Raw genomic sequence first — 22,566 nt, forward strand, 5'->3', positions numbered from 1 at the left:
GGAAGATGAGGTAACTTGACCAGGGTCCTGGAGCTAGAAGTGGTAGAGCAGGACCTTTTATTTTGGTAGTCCAGTTTGATTAAACAGGCCATTAGCATGTTTAATTAGAGCAGGCCTGTTTGACTTTATAAGGCTATGGGGTATGCTGGTTTAGAGCCTAGGCTTTGGGTTTTCACTCTGAGACATCAATTTTGCAGTAACAGGTGAATCTGATAGGTGAAAGAGTTGCCATTTTTGGAGGATTATATCTTATGAATTACTTATATCTGTCCATCCAGTAGATAGGGGAAGAACTAGCAGAGGAAATTAGTAAAAGTAGAACCATTTATTTTGTAATCTGGGCTTAAATGATGGTAGTTTCAACTTATCTGTGTAACTTCAAGGGGTTTAAATGGTTTTTCTTTGTAAGGTTTTACTTTGCTTAGTTTAGTTCCTGTGCAGACGGAGGGAAATTTTAGCTTTGGTGTTAAGAGTTCTTCATTGGTGTGAAACTAAAAGGCAAAATTAGTTTTTAGAAGAGTATTTTATGTTCACTGTTTATTCTTTGCTTTTGCTTCTCATTTTAAATTATAGTTTCAGGAGGTACCAAGGCAAATATTTTTGGCCTCCCAATCTCTTCCTTTTTAGGTTTTGATCAATACTTTGTGGGTATCTGAACCCCAGTTTTCAAGGAAAAAACCCAACTCTGAAGTTCTGTTTAGTGATTAGTAAATTGCTTTACTTAAATGGAAGCACAGATTAAGGGATGTTTGTAAGTGAGGAAGAATTAAACAGATAACTGGGTAATAATTTAGGTAAGGTCGGAAACATCAAAACCTTTGTGCTACTTAACCTTAAAGCATTGTTTCACAATTAAGCAGTCATGGTGTAATGCTCTAATTTCTGGAAGTTGACTTTAAAAGAAAAAGCGCAAGACTTCACAAAGTTGATCAGTGACGCTTTATGTAGGGGAAAATGCTTATCTTTTCACAGGACTAAATATGTTTCTAAAAAATTGGGTGTAGATCATGATGAAATCCATTCTGTTTCCACATTTGCTGTAGCTTTCAGGAAATTAAAGTGTGATTTTATTGGTGGTTAGTTTTCATCAGCCTGGGGCTTCTGGTATGAGCTTCTCTAATCCTCTCTTCCTTCCTTCTTCTCTGAGAGCCAGGTGCAACATGTGGAGCATCTCTCATGGGTTATAGTTCATCCTAGGTGTTTTGATTTCCTCTCCCTTCTACCCTTGTTTGCTTTTAAGTCTTGTTTTAGTGATTTTCAGTTTTACTTTTATCTTTGTTTTCTGAGCTTTCTTAGCCTTTGGGGCACTGGCAAAACAAAATGTGGAAGTATTAACTTATAGATATTCACATGTTCTGTAGCATATCGAAGGTATGGCAGACTTTCGGGTTTGAGTTAAAAATTATCATGTATATTATTTTCATTATTCATTCAATAAGTAGTCATTGTGTGCCCATTATACCAGGAACTGATATATTGTGATTAACAAATAGATGTGGTTCAGCAACCTAACAGTTGTGGGAGAAAGCAGCAAGTGAACAAGTAATGATAATAGAGTTTAGTAAGGGCTCTGGCAGGGGAGCTGGGGATGCCATGACAGAGCAGAGGAAGGGCTTTCTGTCTTGGGACAGGAGGCTTCTCTGAGTGAGGTTTGGGTAAGACATACTGAGAACAGCTAACAGGAATCGATTGTTTACTATCTGTGAGGTACCTTCTAGGTGCTTTACATACCTAGTCTCTTTTAATTCTTAAACCCATCCTAAAAATTAGAAACTGAGTTGTAAAGGGCAAAGCAACTTCAGAAGATCTCTAAGTTAAGTGATAAAGCTGGGATTTGACCTCAGGTAGATTTGTTCCAGAGCCTATGTTCTTAATTACCTCTCCCTAGATAGCTAAGTAAAAGCGGGAGTGTTCTAGGTAGAGATTCTTTTCCCTTTGGGGATATAGGTAGTATGGAAAGCAGTTTGCAGTATTAGGTACTTAATAAGGATTAGAACGTTATTTTGGCCAGATGGAAAGAAATTTGTATCTGAATGCCAACTTTGTTTTGCAAACTTTGTTTAAGCAGTTAGTCAGAATCTCAGTAAGTTAGTCAAAAATTCAGTAAGATCCTGTCCACGTGCTCAAGGAGCTTGCAGTGAGTTGGAGGAGAAAAGTCAGGGTTTTTGCTTCTTTGTGAGTAACTCTGGTTTCCCCATTGATCACTTTGACAAGGGTAAGGATTGCTTTGAGGTGAGTCTTGAAGGATGAATAGTTTGGGTAAGCAGAAATAGGGAATGGGAATTCTAGGTGGAAAGATTGAAGAGTAAAAGCATGTTAGTAGGAAAAGCTTAGGGAACTTTGGGAGTGGGTTTTTCGGTTTTTGTTTTTTTAATTTGGGTGATAAAGGTCAGTATGTGGATTGGAACTTGATCCTGAAGGCTCATTCCAAATAAGCATATTTAAACTAGGTTTTGACCAAATGAGCTTAAACACATGTAACATTTTCTGTCTTTGAAAAAAAGGTCTCTCCAATTTTGTTTGATTAGGCTCATAGGATTCATTTTATGTGTGTGTTTAACAATTCCTCCTTAGCATAACAAATTGTGATATAAAGAGTATAAAAAAATAAAAATTACTCAATTTCATCACTGAAATATAGCCACTATTAAGATCGTTTTCCTTTAATATTTTTAATAAACTTTTATTTATTAAAAATAGCATATTATACATATATCTTTGAAAGCTGATTTTCTTGTTTTAATTTAATAAGGTAGATAATCTTCCACAGCAGATATTGTTTTTATTGGGTAGGTGGTATTTCACTTTATTAATATACCATTAATTTATTTTTTTACTACTCTATTGATGGGCATCTCTGGTGTGTTTTCTGTTATTATTTCTGTGTATTCAGTGTATTATTTCTGTTCTATATCTGTAATCAGCTTTTTATACTTTATATGCTTACTTCTAGTTTATTTCCTTCTAAATTTCTTGAAATAGTTAAAAGTGTTTGTATACTTCTTTAGGGTTTTGATACCTTATTGCCAGATAGTCCTTCAGAGTGTAAAGGGTATGAGTGTTCCTTTTTTTCAGCCTCTCCAACATTAATAATGTCAGTCTTTTAAATATTTTTACTAAACAGCACATATTGGAGAGAAGGAGTTAGGTTTTTTTCCAACTTCTGTATTACTTTATATCCCTTTTTATCCTACTATTTACATCTTTTTATATCTGTATTGGCTAATTATTTGGCTGTGTCTTGGTTTATTAGTCTCCTATAAATGGTTTATTTAATTGGTTCCATATAAATGGATATTTAATTTGTTTCTTAAGTTTTACTGTTATAAACAAGGCTATTCATTCTTCATTGCACAATTGACCCATTATTTTTTGCAGTTTATCTTACTTAAAGTCTAATTATTAGGTTAAGAACAGCTCTTGTGTTTTTTTTATTACATAAATGGTTTACTGAATACTTAGTATATTTTGATCTAATATGAGACCAGTAAGTTAATAAATTGAATTAAATTCTATACATAAAATTCTGCAAATAGTAATGAAGGAATATTACATGCAAGATTCTAGATGCAGACTGCTAGATTCTAGAGAATTCAGAGTAAAAAGTCAGAGGTTGTGACAGGAATTTACAACTCAGAGATTATGGAACTGAATCAATATCATAGCGATGTAAGACACTTTAGATTGTTTTATAGCCTTGTTTGGTCATAATGTCTTTATAGACTCTTAAGGAAAACCATACAGTTATATTTATTTATACTTTACCTATCTTTTTCCCAAACAGGAAAATAGTTCTGCTTGCAGGCTGGGCATTGTTCTTATTCCTTGCATACAAAGTGTCCAAAACAGACCGAGAATATCAAGAATACAATCCTTATGAAGTATTAAATTTGGATCCTGTAAGTAGTATACAATGCATAGTAGTTTATTGACCCTGTGAAAATACTGTAAGCCCATATCCTAAAAGGAATTGGGTTATGCCTAAAGAAGTCAGACTTTGGATATGTAATCCATTGTTACTCTAATGTATGTATATTTTTTAAGCTACAGATGTTAATTTCCATCCTATAAGGCTTGGTTTGAAATTGCTAAATAAAGAATATTGGAAGATGAGATGAGAAGTTAGGATATTTTTAAAAGACTTTTATAAGATTGGTTTAATGCAAAGTTAAAACCAGGAGGTTCATCTATGTTACTTGGAGGGTAAAAATCTCATGATCCTGTGTTAGTTGACACTAAAGCAGTGTGTTAAGTCTTTATGTCTTACGAAGAACTGGTTTCATTGTTTGTGGAAATTGAGGTTAACCTTGGCTATACTCCCCAGGTAATCTCTTGATTGAACTTGATTGAGATGGGTCCCAGTAGAAAATTAGTCTTTTATCAGTGGAAAGTTAGAACTGAAATGAATGCTGGAGACCATCTAGCCTTTTTTTCCAGTGGAGAAAATGAGGCCTGGAAAATTTGTCTCTTGTCTGGAGTCAAACTGAATCTAGTGCTCATTCCATTTTTTCCCCAAACCACTTTCTTTACTTCTAGTATTTGCTCAGTAGATGGCTTTATCCAGGTATTCATGTAATACTAATACAAAACACGTCTTCTAGTTTTCTGTTTTGGAAAAGCCGAATTTGCATCATATCTTCTGATTTTTCTTTTTGTGATGATTATGGTCATCAAGAGAGTTTTTTTAAGATTAAAAGATTTGGGGGGGCAATTTAATGCCATAAAAATGAATATGAAAATTTTTAATAGAAATTGAGTCTAATTAGGAAACAGCTAAGGTAAACTTCTTGAGTGTTTAATATTAAAATATTGGTAAACAAATGAAACCAGATATTCTTCTGATTATTTCTTAGAAAAGAAGTTAACCTTTGATTTGAGAATTTCTTGACAGACTTAATTTACTGTGATCATTTAAATGTTACTATCCTTTTATTTTATTTTAATTTGACATTGTGTGGTTTCATTCTTAAATCATTGGTGCCTAGTATACTACACAACATCAAGTGGGTGCTCAATAAAATAAACATTAGACAAAATGAGTATATTTTTATTTAAAAAATACATGGTATGAAACTTATGGGACAGCATATAGGAAGAAAACATTTTCTCTTTCTGAAAATGTTGAATAATTTATGTTTAAAGTTCAAAATGGGATGAATTATGTTTTTATAGCATTGTGCTTATTTTTACTGAAACAAAGTTTTCTTTTTAGGGGGCAACAGTAGCAGAGATTAAGAAACAGTATCGTTTGCTGTCACTTAAATATCATCCAGATAAAGGAGGTGATGAAGTTATGTTCATGAGGATAGCAAAAGCTTATGCAGCGTAAGTATCATAAGACCCATTAGACATTTTTAGGAGTGGTAAAGATAGTATTTTATTTGAATAAAATAGTTGTCATATGCTTTTAAATACTGACCTTATGTGGAACTGCCTGACAAACCTAAACTGCTAATTTAACTAAACTTGAATTCTAAGTATCTTAGAGTAGTGCTTTTGCCCTGTGAAGTTGGTTAAATTAAGTATATGCTTAGAAAATTAATTAACATTATTACCTAAGTATTAGGTACAATGAGAGTACCTAAGTAGTACATGATAATGTTAATTAATTTTCTAAGCATTCTGATTAGAAGAGGATATATTTATACCTTGTTTTCATTTCTAGCCTTTTTTTAGACAAGCTCTATTTCTCTTATTTTGGAAAAGTAGCTTGTCTCATTAAGTTATCTGAAGACTAGTTTAATTTTTGGGAAACAAGGTAGAGTGTATAAAATTAGAGGTAGTTTTTCCTTGAGTGTTAATATGACAAGAGATAAACGTTAGCTGGATTCTTCAAGACTCATAGGCATGTCCCCATTCAGCTCTTACATTAAATTAAAGAGTAAAATACAGACAAGATGTTGTCTATTTTTAGAGGACTCAGTGATATATAATTTTGTGCTGATTTTAAAAATAAAAGTAAATAATAGGAAGGGCGCCTGGGTGGCTCAGTAGGTTAAGCATCTGCCTTTGGCTCAGATCATGATTGATGGTCCTGGGATCAAGAGGGAACCTGCTTTACCCTCTTCCTTTGCCTGTCACTTCCCCTGCTTCTGCATGGTCTCTGTCTCTATGTCAAATCAATAAAATCTTAAAAGAAAAAAGAAGAAGTAAATAGGATACTCAGATGTGATAGCAAGTGCAAGTGGTATATGACTTATAGAAGTTTGGAAAATGCTCATTTTGTGCTTAATGAAAGTGTATTGATTGTGTCTCCTTTCCTTTCTTTTGTGAGTTGCTTGTTATATATATATATGATTCTGTGATAAAGCAGTGTCTTTAGGAACTTCCTAAAGCATGTGCTACATTTTGTTTTCTGCATAGCAGATGTTCTCCAGATTGTGTCTTTCAGTTGGTGTCTCCCCGTTTTTTCATTGTGTCTTCTCCAAGCATTTACTTTCATTGCGCAAGTGTTTCAGTGCTTTAGTCGCTGTAATTTGAGAAAAACTGAAGATAGCTAAGATTGTTTTATTGGTAGTTTTAATTTTAGTGCCTTTGATTTTTTTTCCCCCTCTCAGTTTTCAGGTATTGTAACATTCTTAAGTTCATGATTTTGTTCTCAGGTTACTGGAAATCTGACTCTTTATCTTGTATGGTCTCTATCCTAAAAAGTACAAAAGAATAATATTTGGCCTTTGGTTTTAACTTAATTGTATGATCAAGCTTTAGAATGTTTTTTTTAAGTAGGGGCGCCTAGGTGACTCAGTCATTAAGCGTCTGCCTTCAGCTCAGGTCATGATTCGAGGGTTCTGGGATGGAGCCTGCATCGGGCTTTTTGCTCAGTGGGAAGTCTGCTTCTTCCTCTCCCACTCTCCCTGCTTGTGTTCCCTTTCTCGCTGTGTCTCTTCTCCATCAAATAAATAAAATCTTTTAAAAAAATGTTTTTTAAGTAAAATATATTAAATAGTTGATGGTCCATCAAACAGATGAAGGAGTAAAATGATTATGAGACCCAGAACTTTGAGATCTTGTAACTTGTGTAAGTATAAATGGATTAGATAAATATAAGTTCTGGCTGATTGAAGTTCCCATTTTATGCATAGTCCTAGCAGCCTAAGTATAACTCAGGCAGCCTTTGGAATGCATTTACAGGCTTTGAACTGCAGAGTTTTTTTAGAATTTGCTTTGGCTATTCAGGATATTTTCTCTTCCCTTATTTGCCCATTATATTAACAAGCTGGGTCATTCCTATTGCTTCTTACTGGTTTCTAACTTAAAGGAAAGGAGGTCTGGTTATTTTTGAAGAGTTAGACCAACTGTTGGATTTTTGGTTCATAGTTTCTGGTTTCTTTTGGATATAGTAGGGATTTGGTATTGGGTAAAAAACCCATGTTTAAGCTACTTTATAACAAGTGGAAAATGTAGATGTTACTTTAAAGCTCAATTTTTTTAAACATGTTTTCATGTGTTCCTATGCGTGAATACGTAACTTAGCTTTATATAGTGAACTCAGGGTCATTCACCTATAATTTAGTGAAAACATTCTCTAGATCAGGATATAAAACCTGGGGCCCCTGAAACTATATACAGAATTTATGTGTATTTGTGACTATGCAATTTTCCAGGGCCAGAAGGGTTAGAGACTTTTGTCAGATTTCTAATAGAATCTGTGACACAACCTCCTACCTGCAAAGTTAAGGGATATAATCTCGTTTAGGAAACTTTATACTCAATTGAATTTTTAAAAATTTTGTTAACATCATTGGTCTTGTTTAAGCTTATTATATATGAATTATACTAAAATGACATGACTTTTTAAAAAGATTTTTTATTTATTCATTTGAGGGAGAGGGAGCAAGAGAGCCAGCACAAATAAGGAGAGAGGCAGAGGGAGAGGCAGACTCCCCACTGAGCAGGGAGCCCTACAGGGGGCTTGATGCCAGGATCTAGAGATCATGACCTGAGCGAAGGCAGATGCTTAACCATCTGAGCTGCGCAGGCACCCCTAGAATTACATGACTTCTAAGTACTTTAGGTTTTAGGAATGGTGTTATACTGAAGCACTAATGAGTAGCCAAAAATGTTGCTTTCTTAAAAAAGTTTATGATGTAGTTCCTTTAATTTGATTGAGTATGGAGCATGGTGCCTGTCACACACCAGTGGTACAAAGTTAGCTTAATGAGTGAATTATTGGAATGGTAATTAGCTGTGTGTGCAGTTTGAAAAAAATCAAGTGCTTTTATGATCTGAGCTATACTTTATTTTGCAAAATCTGAGGGCCTTGTATGAAGAACAGAGCAGTTTATTATGCTGCCATCATCAGATAGAGCAGATAATTATTTTTGGGAAAAGAATCTGATTAGAAGAAAAATTAGAAGAAAAATAATAGCAAAAGCCCTGGGTAAGTGGACAGTTGTACAGGGAAACCGAGGCAAAATTTTTTGAGAAATATCCCTTCCTTAGCAAAAAAGAGCCACTATAAGCACCCCTTCTTACAAACTTGCAACCTCTCTGCAGTGCTTTTTGTTGGCTTCTGTATTTTTCTGTGGACTTAGGTCAAATGGTATAAGTGGAGTTAAAAGGGGATTGAAGATGTCAATGTACTTGTTTTCATAAATGACCAAATTGTAAGTTTAAAATATTTTCAATCCCTGATGAACATAGGTACAGAAATCCTCAACAAAATATTACCAAGTCACATTCAACAATGCATTAAAAGGATCATTCACCACAATCAAGTAGGATTTATTCTGGAGATGCAAGGATGTCTCATTATTTGCAAAATCAGTCAGGGTGATACACCACGTTAATAGAAGGAGGAATAAAAATCAGGTGATCATCTCAATAGGTTCAGAAAAAACATTTTGTAAAATTCAACATCTGTTTTATGATAACACTCTCCCTAAACTCTTAGAGGGAATATACCTCAACATAATAAAGGCCATATATGAAAAACCCACAGCTGACATCATATTCAGTGGTGAAAAACTGAGCTAAGACAAGGATGTCCACTCTGACCACTTCTATTCAATATAGTACTGGAAGTGCTAGCCAAAGCAGTCAGACAAGAAAAAATAAATAAGTAAAAGACATCCATGGTGGTAAGGAAAGAGTTAGACTGTGACCTTTTGCAGATGGCATGATACTATACACAGAAAACCCTAAAGACCACCAAAAAACTTCTAAAAGTAATAAATAGATTCACTAAAGTTGTAGAATACAATATTAATACCTAGAAATTGGTTGCATTTTTATGCACTAATAATGAAATAGCAGAAAGAGAATTTAAGAAAAAACAATTTCATTTATAATTGCATTAAAAAGAATAAAATACCTAGAAATAAACTTAAGGAGGTGAAAGACCTCTGTACTCTGTATAAAACACTTATGAAAGAAATTAAAGATGATACAAATAAATGGAAAGATATTCAGTGTTTATGGATTGAAGGATTAATATTCTTAAAATGTCTGTATTACCCAGAGCAATCTGCGAATCCCATATAACCCCTATCAAAATACCAATAGCATTTTTCACAGAACTAGAACAATTCTAAAATTATATGGAACCACAAGAGACCTCAAATAGCCAAAGCAATCTTGAAGAAAAAGCTGGAAGTATAACAGTTCCAAGGTCTTAAGATATACTACAAAGTTAAAGTAACTAAACTGTATAAAATAGAACAAAAATAGAACACAGATCAAGGGAACAGAATAGAGAGCCCAGAAATAAATCTGCATTTATATGGTCAATTAATCTATTACAAAGGAGGCAAAAATATATAATGGGGAAAAGTCAGTCTCTTCAAAAATGATGCTTGGAAAACTGGACAGTTACATGCAAAAGAATTGAACTGGACCACTTTCTTACATCATACACAAAAATAAACTCAAAATAGATTATAAAGACCTAGTTATGAGACCTGAAACCGTAAAGCACCTAGAAGAACATAGGCAGTAATTTCTTTGAGATCCGCCATAGCAGCATTTTTCTAGATAAAAATCATAAGGCAGGGATGCCTGGTGGGTTCAGTCAGTCAATAGAGCATGCAGCTCTTGATATCAGGGTTGTGAGTTAAAGCCCCACATTGGGCATGGAGCCTACTTAAAAAGATTTAAAAAAAGATTGTAAGGCAAGGGAAACAAAAGCAAAAATTAACTTTTGGGACTACACCAAAATAAAAAGCTTTTGCACAATGGAGGAAACCAGTAAAACAGAAAGGCAACCTGCTGAATAGGAGAAGATGTTTGCAAAGATATATTCAATAAGGGGTTAATGTACAAAATATATAAAGAACTTACATAATGCAACACCAGAAAACCAACAATACAATTAAAAGAAGGGCAGAAGACCTTAATAGACATTTTTCCAAAGAAACATATAGATGGTCAATAAACACATGAAAAGATGCTCAACAGCACTAATCAGGGAAAAGCAAATCAAAATCACAATGAGTTATGACCTTTCGTCTGTCAAAATGGCTATAATCAAAAAGAAAAATAAGTGTTGGCAAGGATGTGGCAGTTTCCATGCACTGTTGGTGGGAATGTAAATTGGTATAGCCACCATTGAAAATAGTGTGCAGGTTCCTCAAAATATTAAAAATAGAAATACCATATGAGCCACTCAATTGAGTGGCACTCAATGCCACTATTGAGTTTTTACCTAAAGAAAGGAAAGACATTGATTCAAAAAGATACATGCACCCCTATGTTTATTTCAGTATATAATAGCCAAGATATGGAAACAACCCAAGTGTCCATTGATGGATGAGTGGATAAGGAAGATGTGGTACACACACACACACACATACAGACACTATTATTCATCCATAAAAAATGATGTGATCGTGCCATTTGTAACAACATGGATGGACCTAGAGGGTATTATGCTAAATGAAATAAGGCAGAGAAAGACATACCGTATGATTTCACTTATATGTGGAACTTAGAAAACAAATAACCGAAGAGCAGAAACAGACCCATTAATACAGAGAACAAACTGAGGTTGCCAGAAGGGGCAGGGATGGGGGGATAGGTAAATTGGGTAAAGGGGAGTAGGAGATACAGATTTACAGAAAAAATAAGTCATGGGAATAAAAGGGGATTTTTAAAAATGAGTCGTAGGGAACATAGTCAATAGTATCATAATGGCATTGTATAGTGAAAGATGGTAGCCACACTTGTAAACATAGCATAACTCTTAAATTTGTCAATCTCTATTTTGTATGTCTGAAACTAATGCAGTATTGTGTGTTAATTCTACTTCAATTAAAAAAAAATTAGGGGGCGCCTGGGAGGCTCAGTGGGTTAAAGCCTCTGCCTTTGGCTCAGGTCATGATCCCAGGGTCCTGGGATCGAGCTCCGCATCACATCGCGCTCTCTGCTCAGCAGGGAGCCTGCTTCCCTTCCTCTCTCTGCCTGCCTCTCTGCCTACTTGTGATCTCTGTCTGTCAAATAAATAAATAAAATCTTTAAAAAAAAAAATTAGGGGCACCTGGCTGGCTGAGACGGTAGAGTGTGCAAGCCCCATGTTGGATATAGAGCTTACTTAAAAAAATAATAAAAAATAGAAATTATGGTTTAGAGAATAAAAATTGAAATCACTGAAAATTTTTGCTATTCTTTTAAAGGTACTTCTTTATTTTCTCTCTTGTTGAATAGAAAACTACATTCTATCCTATGTATGTTCTGGAAAGGTTAAAATTTGATTTGGACATAAACATAATCTTTTGCCACTTGGTCTTCAAAAAATGCCTTTCTTATGATGTTACTCATCATTTTGTGTGTGTCTGCCTTGTCTGCTTAACAACATTGTAAAGTTTTTGAAGGAATTGAATTTTAGTGTGTTTTTAACATCTATTTTGGGACCTGGAATAAAATCACTTTCATTCTGTGCCTTGGCCATGGCCCAGATCAAGAGTTATATTTCTTTTACGTGTTCGAAAAATCACTCTGTCATTTTTATATTGCTGGGTTAGGAACTCTTGCTTTAGCAGGTATTTTCCAAGTCCTTCTGGCATTTGTTTTAGGAGAAAATTGTGACCTCAGCATAATGCAAATGACCTTTTCTATAGCAATGGAATTTTATAGGTGTTCATTTTTTCCTTTGAAAATGTGGTACCAGTTTTGGAGGGATTATTATCAATTTCTATTAAGTTTATAAGTAGGTACATATTATTAAAGTATAAATAATGGTCACTGAAGAAATTTTGGAAAATATATAAGGATATAAGAAAAAAGTCACCTATAATCCTCCCTGCCTTCTCAGAAAAATGTAGTAACCTTTAAAGTTTTATCTTCCAGCTTGAACTGGCAAAACTTGAGAACCCATGGGCCAACAAGAATTTCTATGAAGGCTCAGTAGTTCTCATTTGCTTAAATGTAGAACTCCTTGCTTTCCTCTCTTTTTTTTGATTTCAGAGAGGCTTTTCTTGATTTTCTAAAATTAATATCTGTAAGAAATGAGTTGGTTAGCTAATAGAGTTTGTATATATGAGTACTTTTCAGATATGGCTTTCTAATTTTGCAATTTTATTCTTTTAATGATAGTTTAACTGATGAAGAGTCGCGGAAAAATTGGGAAGAGTTTGGAAATCCAGATGGCCCTCAAGGTGTGGTAAATAATAATTAAAAATTACTGGTGATATGGCATGTGTGTGTGTATGTGTGTATATATTTGTATAAAATGAAAATATTAATAGATTGAAAGGAATATTTTGATCTTTTTAGTTTGTGAATAAGAAAATTATAACTCAGGGAATTAAATAGATATGTAAATGAGTTCTCTTTAGCTAATTTTTACTTTATTTTTCTTTCTAGCAACCAGTTTGAAAGATAGAACTTAGATTGGATTGATGAGACGAGTAATCACTGTAATTATTCAGAATTTCCAGCTAGCAGTTGATAGAAGTTGGATGAAAACAATCTGTTTTTCTTTATTGACTTTAAACATTTTCTTGTATATTCATGGTGTTTGCATACCTAGGAATTTAGATTTACTAAGGAGAAATTCATGTACTTTGGTTGATTCTCTCTCCCCCTCCCTGAAAAATCCATTAACTTTTATGCAATGGGAACACATATTATATAATCATTCTCAAAGCTTTTTTTGGGGTGGGGGAAGTTGGGAGGCAGAATTTCAGGATATAACTAAATAATAAACTGAAAGTGGAGATTCTTCTGAAATAACTCTTTCTATTTTAGCCACAAGCTTTGGAATTGCCTTGCCAGCTTGGATTGTCGACCAGAAAAACTCAATTTTGGTGAGTGCATGTAAATAAGACACATTATAATGTGTTAGATATATCTTAGTAATATAAAGAGAGCTATAACAAAATACTGATGTGTTGTTTTTAATGTAACTGTACTGTGAAAACTTTTTACGTGATAGAAAAAAGAATTGGTTCTCATTCGGTTGCTGTTTGGGCAATGTGTTTTAAATGTAGTTTTAAAACCTTAAAGTTGTGATTTTTTTTTGGAGCAGTTTCAGGTCAGGTCTTCTCCTTGGTTTGGAGAACTATGGTTTTATATGGTATCCTATATAGTACTCAAAATTTAAATTATCCTTCATTTCACATTTATCCAAGCTAAATTATAATGTTAACGTATACTAAATTAATGCTGTATATATTCCCTATGGTACTTAGGGAGGCAGTAGGATATCAGATTTTCTTTTTTTTAAAGATTTTATTTACGTAGGAGAGAGAGGAGGGGCTGAGAGGGAGGGACAAAGAATCTGAAGCAGACCCAACCAGCTGAGCCACCCAGGCACCCCAGGCTATCAGACTTGAATCAGTGGTAATGCTACAACTCTAAAACCTCTTAAACTAAGATAAACTAAGAATAGATGTTTCCCTATTTCACATTTCTTAAAAACAATTAGGGGCTATCCTTGAAGCAATAAAAAACAAAATTCATAGCATTCATCATCTTCAGGGGTAAATGGTTTTATATATAAAAGTCTGTCATGCTTAGAATTACTGTGGGAATACTGGAGAAGAGAAAGGTAGTTAGCTAACTGATTTGGGATCAAGTAGTAGTAGAAAAACCTAAGACCAATAGATAGAAATTACTTATCAACAAAACATTATGAAGTTACTCCTTGATTGGGAACCAGGCTTCTATTATTTATTTCTAAGACACTAACTGCTTGCTAAGGTGTGCATCTGTAAGTATCTGACTGGATGGAAAATATCATTTATAAAGCTGGTTTGATGGTGTTATCTACTCAGCAGATTAAAAGATAATTTATTATAGTGGATAAAAGCATACATTTTTAGAGTCGAAATGCCTAGATTCCGCTCCTGGCTCCACCGCTTAGTGGCTATGTAACCTGTGACAAGTCATGTAACCTGTGTGTGCTGCAAGTTCTCTGTTTGCAAAAGGGAGATAATAATGGTACCTTTCTCACTAAGTTTGAAAATAAGGATTAAATGAAATGAAATGTGAGGAGTGCTTTTAATAGTGCCTCCCCCATGTAGGCCTAAAAAATAAGTGTTTTTAAATGTTATAATTGACGTGTGAAAACCATAATTATTTTCTTTTCAATTCTAGGTTTTACTTGTATATGGATTAGCATTCATGGTTATCCTTCCCGTTGTTGTAGTAAGTTCTCTTTATTAACAATTTTTGGAAAGGGAATTGATGGCATGCTTTGGAGTCTCCCTATAAGATTGCAGTTTGTATTAGAATAGAATACATGGATCCTTGAATTTTAAGAATCTTATATTCAGCTAAACTTTAAAGGTCTTCTAAAGGTGATACCATTTGAGTATATTAAAGTATATGTCCTCTTGATACAAAAGTTAAGCACAACTGAAATAATACAGGTGTATTTAGAGTTTAGAATGTCTTCCTCTATCACCTTCATCAACTTCATTTCTTTGTTAGGATAATCACCGGTAAGTTTGGTATTATCCCTTTGAGATTTAAAAAAATCTATTTATTTATTTTTGAGGGGGGAGGGGCAGGGGGAGAGCATGGAGCCCAGTGCAGGGCCGGTTCCCAGGACCCTGAGATCATGACCTGAACAGAAATTAAGAATTGGATGCTTAACCAGCTGAGGCACGCAGACCCCCCTTTCGGATAGTTTTCTATAGATTGTATATACATGCACACTTAAAAAAAATATGTCATCTTACTGTATGTATTGTTCTGTGACTTTTTTGCTTTCTATATTGGAGCTATAACATACAGAGCAACTTCATTTTTAAAAACTATTTCATAATACTCAATATGGAGATAATATAAAGTTTATGATTTTACTGTTTCTTTTGTGACTGGTGATTTTCTGTCTGGGCTTATAGTTCCTCTGAGTCCCCGTAGTAAGCTTGATAATTAACTCATCTTGCCTTCTTCATAGGTTTGTTGTGTGAGGATCCAGCTATATGGAATCATGTGAATGAAAAAGCGTATCAATTATAAAATTGCTCCTGTACTCTAACTTACCAAATATTTATTAAATACAAACTGTGTCAGGAACCAGCTTGTCGCTTTTATGCACTGGGTTGTTTTGTTTCTGTTTTGTCTTCAAATGAACCATAAATGTTTTAATCCTACATATGTAGTGAGGTAGGTTGATGTTTAGGTGTTGGGCAGTATAAATACTAGCTGAATAATCTGAAATATGTAACAAAGCATTCGTTCTTAAGTTCAGGTATTGTTACTTGTTTTATGAACAGTTAGAAAATTTGACCAGAAACATACTCTGCATCAAACCTAATATTTATTGTGATTTTGATGCTTTATTTTGATGCTTTATTTATTGTTTAATTTTATTTGCATTTTAGGGCTCTTGGTGGTATCGCTCAATACGCTATAGTGGAGACCAGATCCTAATACGCACAACACAGATTTATACATATTTTGTTTATAAAACCCGAAATATGGATATGAAACGTAAGTAAATTTAAGTAACTGTGATTTTATTTTCTGAATTATTTATATGATACATATTCAACTGGAGACATTTCATTTCAGTTTTGTATTCTGTTCATATAACTAAAGCTGGAGGAGAATGCTAACATTCTTTGTTCACATGTACTGTATTTCTATTATTACCACTTACTCAGATATATATATATATTTTTTTTTTCCCCTAGAAATTTTATGGTAAAGCTTCATGTGGTTAATTTTGTAAAAATACTAGCTAATATTTCTTGAGTATTTTGTTGTATACCAGGCATTGCTAGGGAGTATGTATGTGTTAACTCATTTATCTTTATTTAGCTCCCATAAGTAAGTTACTGTTTTTAAGCACATTTTATAGTTGGGGAAACTGAGCTTAAGGATGCATATAGTAAATGGTAGAATTAGGATTGAACTCAAGCAGTCGGTTTCCAGGCCCTAAATCAGTGCATTATACTGTATTAGTTTCAATAAAATAAGTAGAGGTCTTGGATATGTTGAAAGAAAATTGCCAGAGTGTTTCATTCCCAGAGTTTTATTTCAGAATTTCTTTATGGAAAAAAAAAGTTCCATCTAAAATACTTTCTTTGATTCCATAAAGCTAACATTATAAATTTCATCCTTGGAGCATATAGTATTGCCTTTCAGAATCACTGCTCTGCAGAACTTATAGACATATAGACAAGCCCTCTTCCCCTCCTTAGGGGAAAAAAAAGGAAGATACAAATTTTTAAAAATTTTTGTTCCAAAACCTAAATGGAGTTTTCTGTAGTTTTGATTTGCCAGTTTTATTAATTTTTTTTGATAGAAAAAGACTTCTCAGAATCCTATGACTATGTGAACAGATCTTTTATTTTTGGAATGAGCAAATCTTTTACTTCTGAGGAATAAGTGACTGTTACTTTCCATTTTGCACACATATATCACTTTTCCTTATGTTGAATTGAAGTATTAATATAGAAACCCCCTGATGAAAATGCTTCATGTTTATAATGTGTTTTTTGCATCAGTGATCATGATTTCTATTTCTGATGGTGACACTTTTCCTTACACAGTTCTGCCTGAAAAGCATTGTTTAGCTGCTGGTAGGCTTGGTTATGTATCCTTGATTACTTTAGTGTTGGCATCATTTATTCTATAGCTGTTTTAGGAGTAGTTGCTTCATGAAACATTTGAGGGTAGTGATGGCATAAATATATACTGTGCCTACTGTGTGTCAGGCATGTCCTTAGAAAGTGAGGCCCATAGAGAGGTGAAGAACTTTGTCCTAGGTCATTTAGTTAGGGAGTGAAACTCTAGGGTCTATGCTGTTAACCTCTGTACTATCCTGCTTTTTGTGAATACATTATATGTATTTTCTGCCAGAAGGTAAGATTGATGACTGTAGTGCCAGTCTTTAAAGAGCTTGTATCAGCTAACGAGTAATGCTAATAGTATATGTCGCTGCGAATCATGTGTACATCAAAGAACACTTCCCACAAACCCTCCAGTATTCCATAATAAAAATTTCTGTAAATTACAGAGTATTTCAGTTTACTTAAGACTCTGAGAATTCATGAAGTAAAGACACCTAAAACTCTTTTTAACTCACTGTTTCTCAACCTTGCTTAACTATGGAGTCCCCTCTTTTTCACATAATAGTTATCAATAATTACTTAATAATTATTAATATTTTAATAATTACTCTGTAATTAGTTAATAATTACTTAATAATTATAGAAAGTTTCAGTGGAATACATACTTAAGTCTGGAAACAAATGCTGTTTGAACTGATTTTCATGCATCCAGTGCTTTGGGGCCCTGAATTTGATGTGTATTTCTATTTACTTGTGATAGGCAATATTGTACGTGTTTTAAAAAGTGAAATGTTTTTTATGGGAAAAATGAATACTTGTTAGTGGAGTTCAGATGATTTTTAGCTTTACAAACAAGTGGAAAATTGCCTTAGTGTAGCATTAATGAAATATCATAGGAGAGGAAATTATTAGGTGAGCAAATGTATTTATTTACCTTCATATTACTTTTGTTTTCTTAGGTCTTATCATGGTTTTGGCTGGAGCCTCTGAATTTGATCCTCAGTATAATAAAGATGCCACAAGCAGACCAACAGATAATATTTTAATACCTCAGGTTAGGCCTATTGCCCAGATTCCTTGATACAAGCATTTAGGTATTAAGGTTAATGCTTTTTTAGGTATATTTTTTAATAATTATTTTATTTACTCTAGCTAATCAGAGAAATTGGCAGCATTAATTTAAAGAAGAATGAACCTCCACTTACCTGCCCATATAGCCTGAAAGCCAGAGTTCTTTTACTATCTCATCTTGCTAGAATGAAAATTCCTGAGACCCTTGAAGAAGGTATGATTCTAATATCTGCAGGGGTTTTTGTTTTTTTAAGACTTTATTTATTTTAGAGAGCACACATGAGCTGGGGAAGGGAGAAGGAGGGGGAAAGGCTCTCAAGCCGACTTGAAGCTGAGGATGGAGCCTGGGGTGGGGCTCCATCTCACGAACCTGAGATCATGACCTGAGTCAGGTGCTTAACTGACTGAGCCACCCAGGTTTTAATGGTATAAAAGCAGTGCATTTAATTAGACCTCGTAGTGCAGTGCTTTGGTCCTGTTTTTTTTTCCTCAAATAATTGCTCAAGGACCTTTTAAAAAGAAATCTTTATGTTGCATAATTCACAAATATTTTGAAGGTCTAAAGATATTTTGATAAATGTTAAAATTTAGTATTTCAAGGTGAGAGAATACTTTGAGAAATGTTTATTCAGTTGCAGATTATATAGTAATTTCTAGTGACTTTTTAAAAAAGATTTTATAAGCTTTTCAGGCTGTTTGGGGGAAGAAAAATGATTTCACAACAAATATCTCAGTCAACCACCACTTCTACCATCACCTCCAGCAGTGATTCCTGATAAGGGTTTAATCTTTATTGAAAGCTTCCTAAATAGCTTGAAGCCTCCTCTCTATGTGAAAGAAAAGCAGTGGCTAGGACAGTGCTGTTTCCAGGGATGTCATGGATTTGTCATTTCTTGTTTACTTGGCATTACTTCATTTGAAGTTTCAAAAGAAAATTATTATTGCTAGGGAATAAATATTCTTTCTGAATAAAGCTCCTCTTCATCTGTCCTTTTTGAAGCCAATAATATAATCAGATGCTTCTGAAAACAAGGCTTGTTGATGTTCAGTAATTGGTGATAAGATAGGATAAATTTATCACATAATACTAAAAATTTGCCTTCAAAACATCTAATCTGAGCTAGGGTTCTCTGACTGATTTTTGCCATTGCTGCTTAGGGGAAACTGTTGTGTTCAACCTGTAAAATTCTGAGGTCATGTGAATTATTTTTGGGACAGCTTAAATTTAGTATTAGTCTAGGACTATAGGTGATAAAGATGTTTTAGCTATAAAAGTGGAATGATTTGTTTCAGGTTTTCTATTGCTTTGCAGATCAGCAATTTATGTTGAAAAAATGCCCTGCCCTGCTTCAAGAAATGGTTAATGTTATCTGCCAGCTAATAATAATGGCTCGGAGCCGTGAAGGTGAGGTGGGAATGTAATTAATTATGTTGTCCTTTTTCTTGCAAGCTTCTGCAGAGTATACTTCATAGTTTCAGCATTTTATGAGCACCAACAGTAATTCTGCCTATAGAGAAGTTGAATCGGCTTTCCAACTTCTGGTTCATGGTTTTTCTTACTTCTTTCTTATATTTTCCATTATGCAAAGTCTTTATCACACTCATGTTTTTGAATTTATTTATTGTCTTATTGTTTGTTGTCACTTACTGTTTGTAAAGATTTAAGATACCTTTTCATTCCTTTGAATATTTTTAGAGTTAGGTTTTTCTGTATTTTAACAATGAGTTTGAAATAATTTAAGTGATGATGACTCATCTGACATGTAGTATTTTTCACATGAAGGGAAAAAAGACTGAGGGGAAAGAAAAAAGAATGATGAAGTTTGTGGTCAGTAATGGAAAGGGAGACCCTTAAGAAAGGAGATAATGGTTGTGGCCGATGTCAGTTCTTGGCATGGTATCAGTATGTTATTGATACTGATAATTTACTGTTTTGGGAGGTGATGCAGAGAATTATTCTGTTAAACCAATGCTTGTTGGATAATTATTGTTGCATTTGAACATGTTTATATATTTTTGGTATCTTATGACTTTTTTTTTAAATTTTAGGAAGTAACATACAGTGCAACATTGGTTTCTGGAGTAGAATTCAGTGATTATCACTTACATACAACACCCAGTGCTTATCACAACAAGTGCCTTCTTTAATACCCATCACCATTTAGCCCATCCCTCAACCACCTTGTTCCATCAGCCCTCAGTTTATTCTCTATCATTAAGAGTATCTTAGGGCTTCTCTCTTCTCCCCTCTCCCACTTCCTATATGTTCATCTTTTCTTTCCTAAGATTCCACATATGAATGAGATCATGTGGTGTTTAATCTTTATCTGACTTTTATCACTTAGCATAATACACTGGCTCTGTCCACATTGTTGCAAATGGCAAGATTTCATGCTTTTTGATAACTGAGTAATATTCCATTTTGTATATATGCACACCACATCTTTACCCATTCATTGGTTGTTGGACATTTGGGCTCTCTCTATAGTTTGGCTATTGTTGATAATACCGCTATAAACATTAGGGTGCATTCTCCCTTCAAATCTCTATTTTGTATCCTTTGGGTAAATACTTAGTAGTGCAGTAGCTGGGTCATGGAGTAGTTGTAGTTTTAACTTTCTGAGGAACCTCCATACTGGATCTTACAACTTCTAAAGGAAAATCAACACTATGATCTTAAAATTTGGGGTGTTAATGATATTCATATGAGTCATGTTTTCGTGATGAGTTATATACTCTGGAACATATAAAAAGTCCAGCCTTGTTTTTTCTTTTTCTCCTATTCTTTCTAAGAAAGGGAGTTTCGTGCTCCAACTTTGGCATCCCTAGAAAACTGCATGAAGCTTTCCCAGATGGCTGTGCAGGGCCTTCAGCAGTTTAAGTCTCCCCTTCTACAGCTCCCTCACATTGAAGAGGACAATCTTAGGAGAGTTTCTAATCATAAAAAGGTAATTCTTTGCTACTTTAAAATCTGCTTTAAACAGTTTGTCATGTTACTTAAAGGCAACACAAATGAAAAGTGTTCTAGAAGGGTTTACTGTGAATTTCTTAGATTTAGAATGTCTTAAACACTCTACAGCTATCCCTAAAGTGGTTCTGTTAGCACTTTCTTAATTAGGTGTTTTATACTATTTACCTGCTGTAAGTGATTTTACTATTTTGGGAAGGTCAGTGCATTTTAGCAATTAAGACTTTATATTATGGTATCAGAAATAAATGTACAAAGTAAAAATGCACTGTGTGCTTTCCAATCATTTCATGCCTGGCTATAATGGTTTATTGGTTGAATAGGAACAAAAAAAATTAAGTTCTCAAAACATAAGTAGATCAAATAAAAATGCTTCTAGTTTAGGTAATATAATCTATAGTAAAGATCTGATAATCTTAAGATATGGCAAAAATATGTATAAATGAAAAAACTTGAGGAAATATAAGAAAAAGCAAATAATAATTCTGATAGGTGATTTTGAACATTACTTTGTGTACATTAGACAAAGTGGGTGGAAGATAGACATTGGATTTGGTAGCATATTAAGGTAGAACTAATGTGTATTAGAGATTCACATATGGGCTCTCTGTCCTTCCAGTTAATTGTATTGCCCTTATAAATTTGTTCACATTTTTAATTGAAAACTGTGTAAGCAAAAAGTGGGCATTGTCCATTCCTCATGATCTAAGCCCTGTCTGTGAAAGTAAAATATTAATAACTAGTATCAAATGCCTGGAAATTAACACTTTCTAAGTATCCCTTAAGCCTACATGGGTATTACTGTGGTAACAAACAGCTGTATTTAGAAAATAACAAAAATGAGAATATTGTATAGTAAAACTTTAAGGGTGTAGTTGTACTTGGAGATAAGTTCATACTCTTACAGGTTTTTATCATTAAAATTGAAAATATGGGTCAGCAAACTGAACATATCAAATGACAGTTGTTCTTGGTTGGGTCAAGATTCTATGAATATTACTGTTTTTTTCCCCTAACTTTATTTTTTCTAAATGAAAAAAATTATCCTGTATTAACTTTGTAATTAAAGAAAAATCCTAAATTTGAATTTCTTTGGATAAAAGGCCATGAAATGCTATAAAGTTGTATTTTTTGCTTTGAAATGTGTATGCAGATCTTCCTCAGCTTACAGTGGGGTTACATCCTCATAAAGCCATCGATCGTAAGTTGAAAATATCCTAAGTCGAAAATGCATTTAATACACCTACCCTACCAAACATCGTAGCTTAGCTTAGCCTACCTTAAACATGCACAGAACACTTACATTAACCTACAGTTGGGCAAAATCATCTAACACAAAGCCTGTTTTATAATAAAGTGTTGAATATCTGTCTCTTGTAATTTATTGAATACTGTACTGAAAGTGAAAAACCGAATGATTGTATGGGTACGGAATGGTTGTATGGATCACGTGGCTGACTGGAAGCTGCAGTTCGCTGCTGCTCCCCAGCGTAACAGTAGTGTGGTTTCAAATATCATTAGCACTGGAAAAGATCAAAATTCAGAGTACAGTTTCTACTGAGCGCA

At 33.9% G+C, this 22,566-nt stretch overlaps 1 protein-coding gene across 1 annotated transcript in view; it reads left to right on the forward strand.

The window, feature by feature from the left end:
- The window catches only part of SEC63 (SEC63 homolog, protein translocation regulator), a 71,021-nt gene that overhangs the window by 17,965 nt on the left and 30,490 nt on the right, over nucleotides 1-22,566 (forward strand). The window contains exons 3-12 of the mRNA XM_044244579.1: nucleotides 3,785-3,899; nucleotides 5,213-5,325; nucleotides 12,529-12,590; nucleotides 13,183-13,241; nucleotides 14,533-14,583; nucleotides 15,768-15,876; nucleotides 17,921-18,015; nucleotides 18,114-18,246; nucleotides 19,345-19,437; nucleotides 20,826-20,980. Of these exons, the coding sequence (XP_044100514.1) occupies nucleotides 3,785-3,899; nucleotides 5,213-5,325; nucleotides 12,529-12,590; nucleotides 13,183-13,241; nucleotides 14,533-14,583; nucleotides 15,768-15,876; nucleotides 17,921-18,015; nucleotides 18,114-18,246; nucleotides 19,345-19,437; nucleotides 20,826-20,980 (985 nt within the window). The remainder of the gene's footprint in view (nucleotides 1-3,784; nucleotides 3,900-5,212; nucleotides 5,326-12,528; nucleotides 12,591-13,182; nucleotides 13,242-14,532; nucleotides 14,584-15,767; nucleotides 15,877-17,920; nucleotides 18,016-18,113; nucleotides 18,247-19,344; nucleotides 19,438-20,825; nucleotides 20,981-22,566) is intronic.

This window comes from Neovison vison, chromosome 1, assembly GCF_020171115.1.
Source record: "Neovison vison isolate M4711 chromosome 1, ASM_NN_V1, whole genome shotgun sequence".
In the NCBI taxonomy this organism is placed as follows: domain Eukaryota; kingdom Metazoa; phylum Chordata; class Mammalia; order Carnivora; family Mustelidae; genus Neogale; species Neogale vison.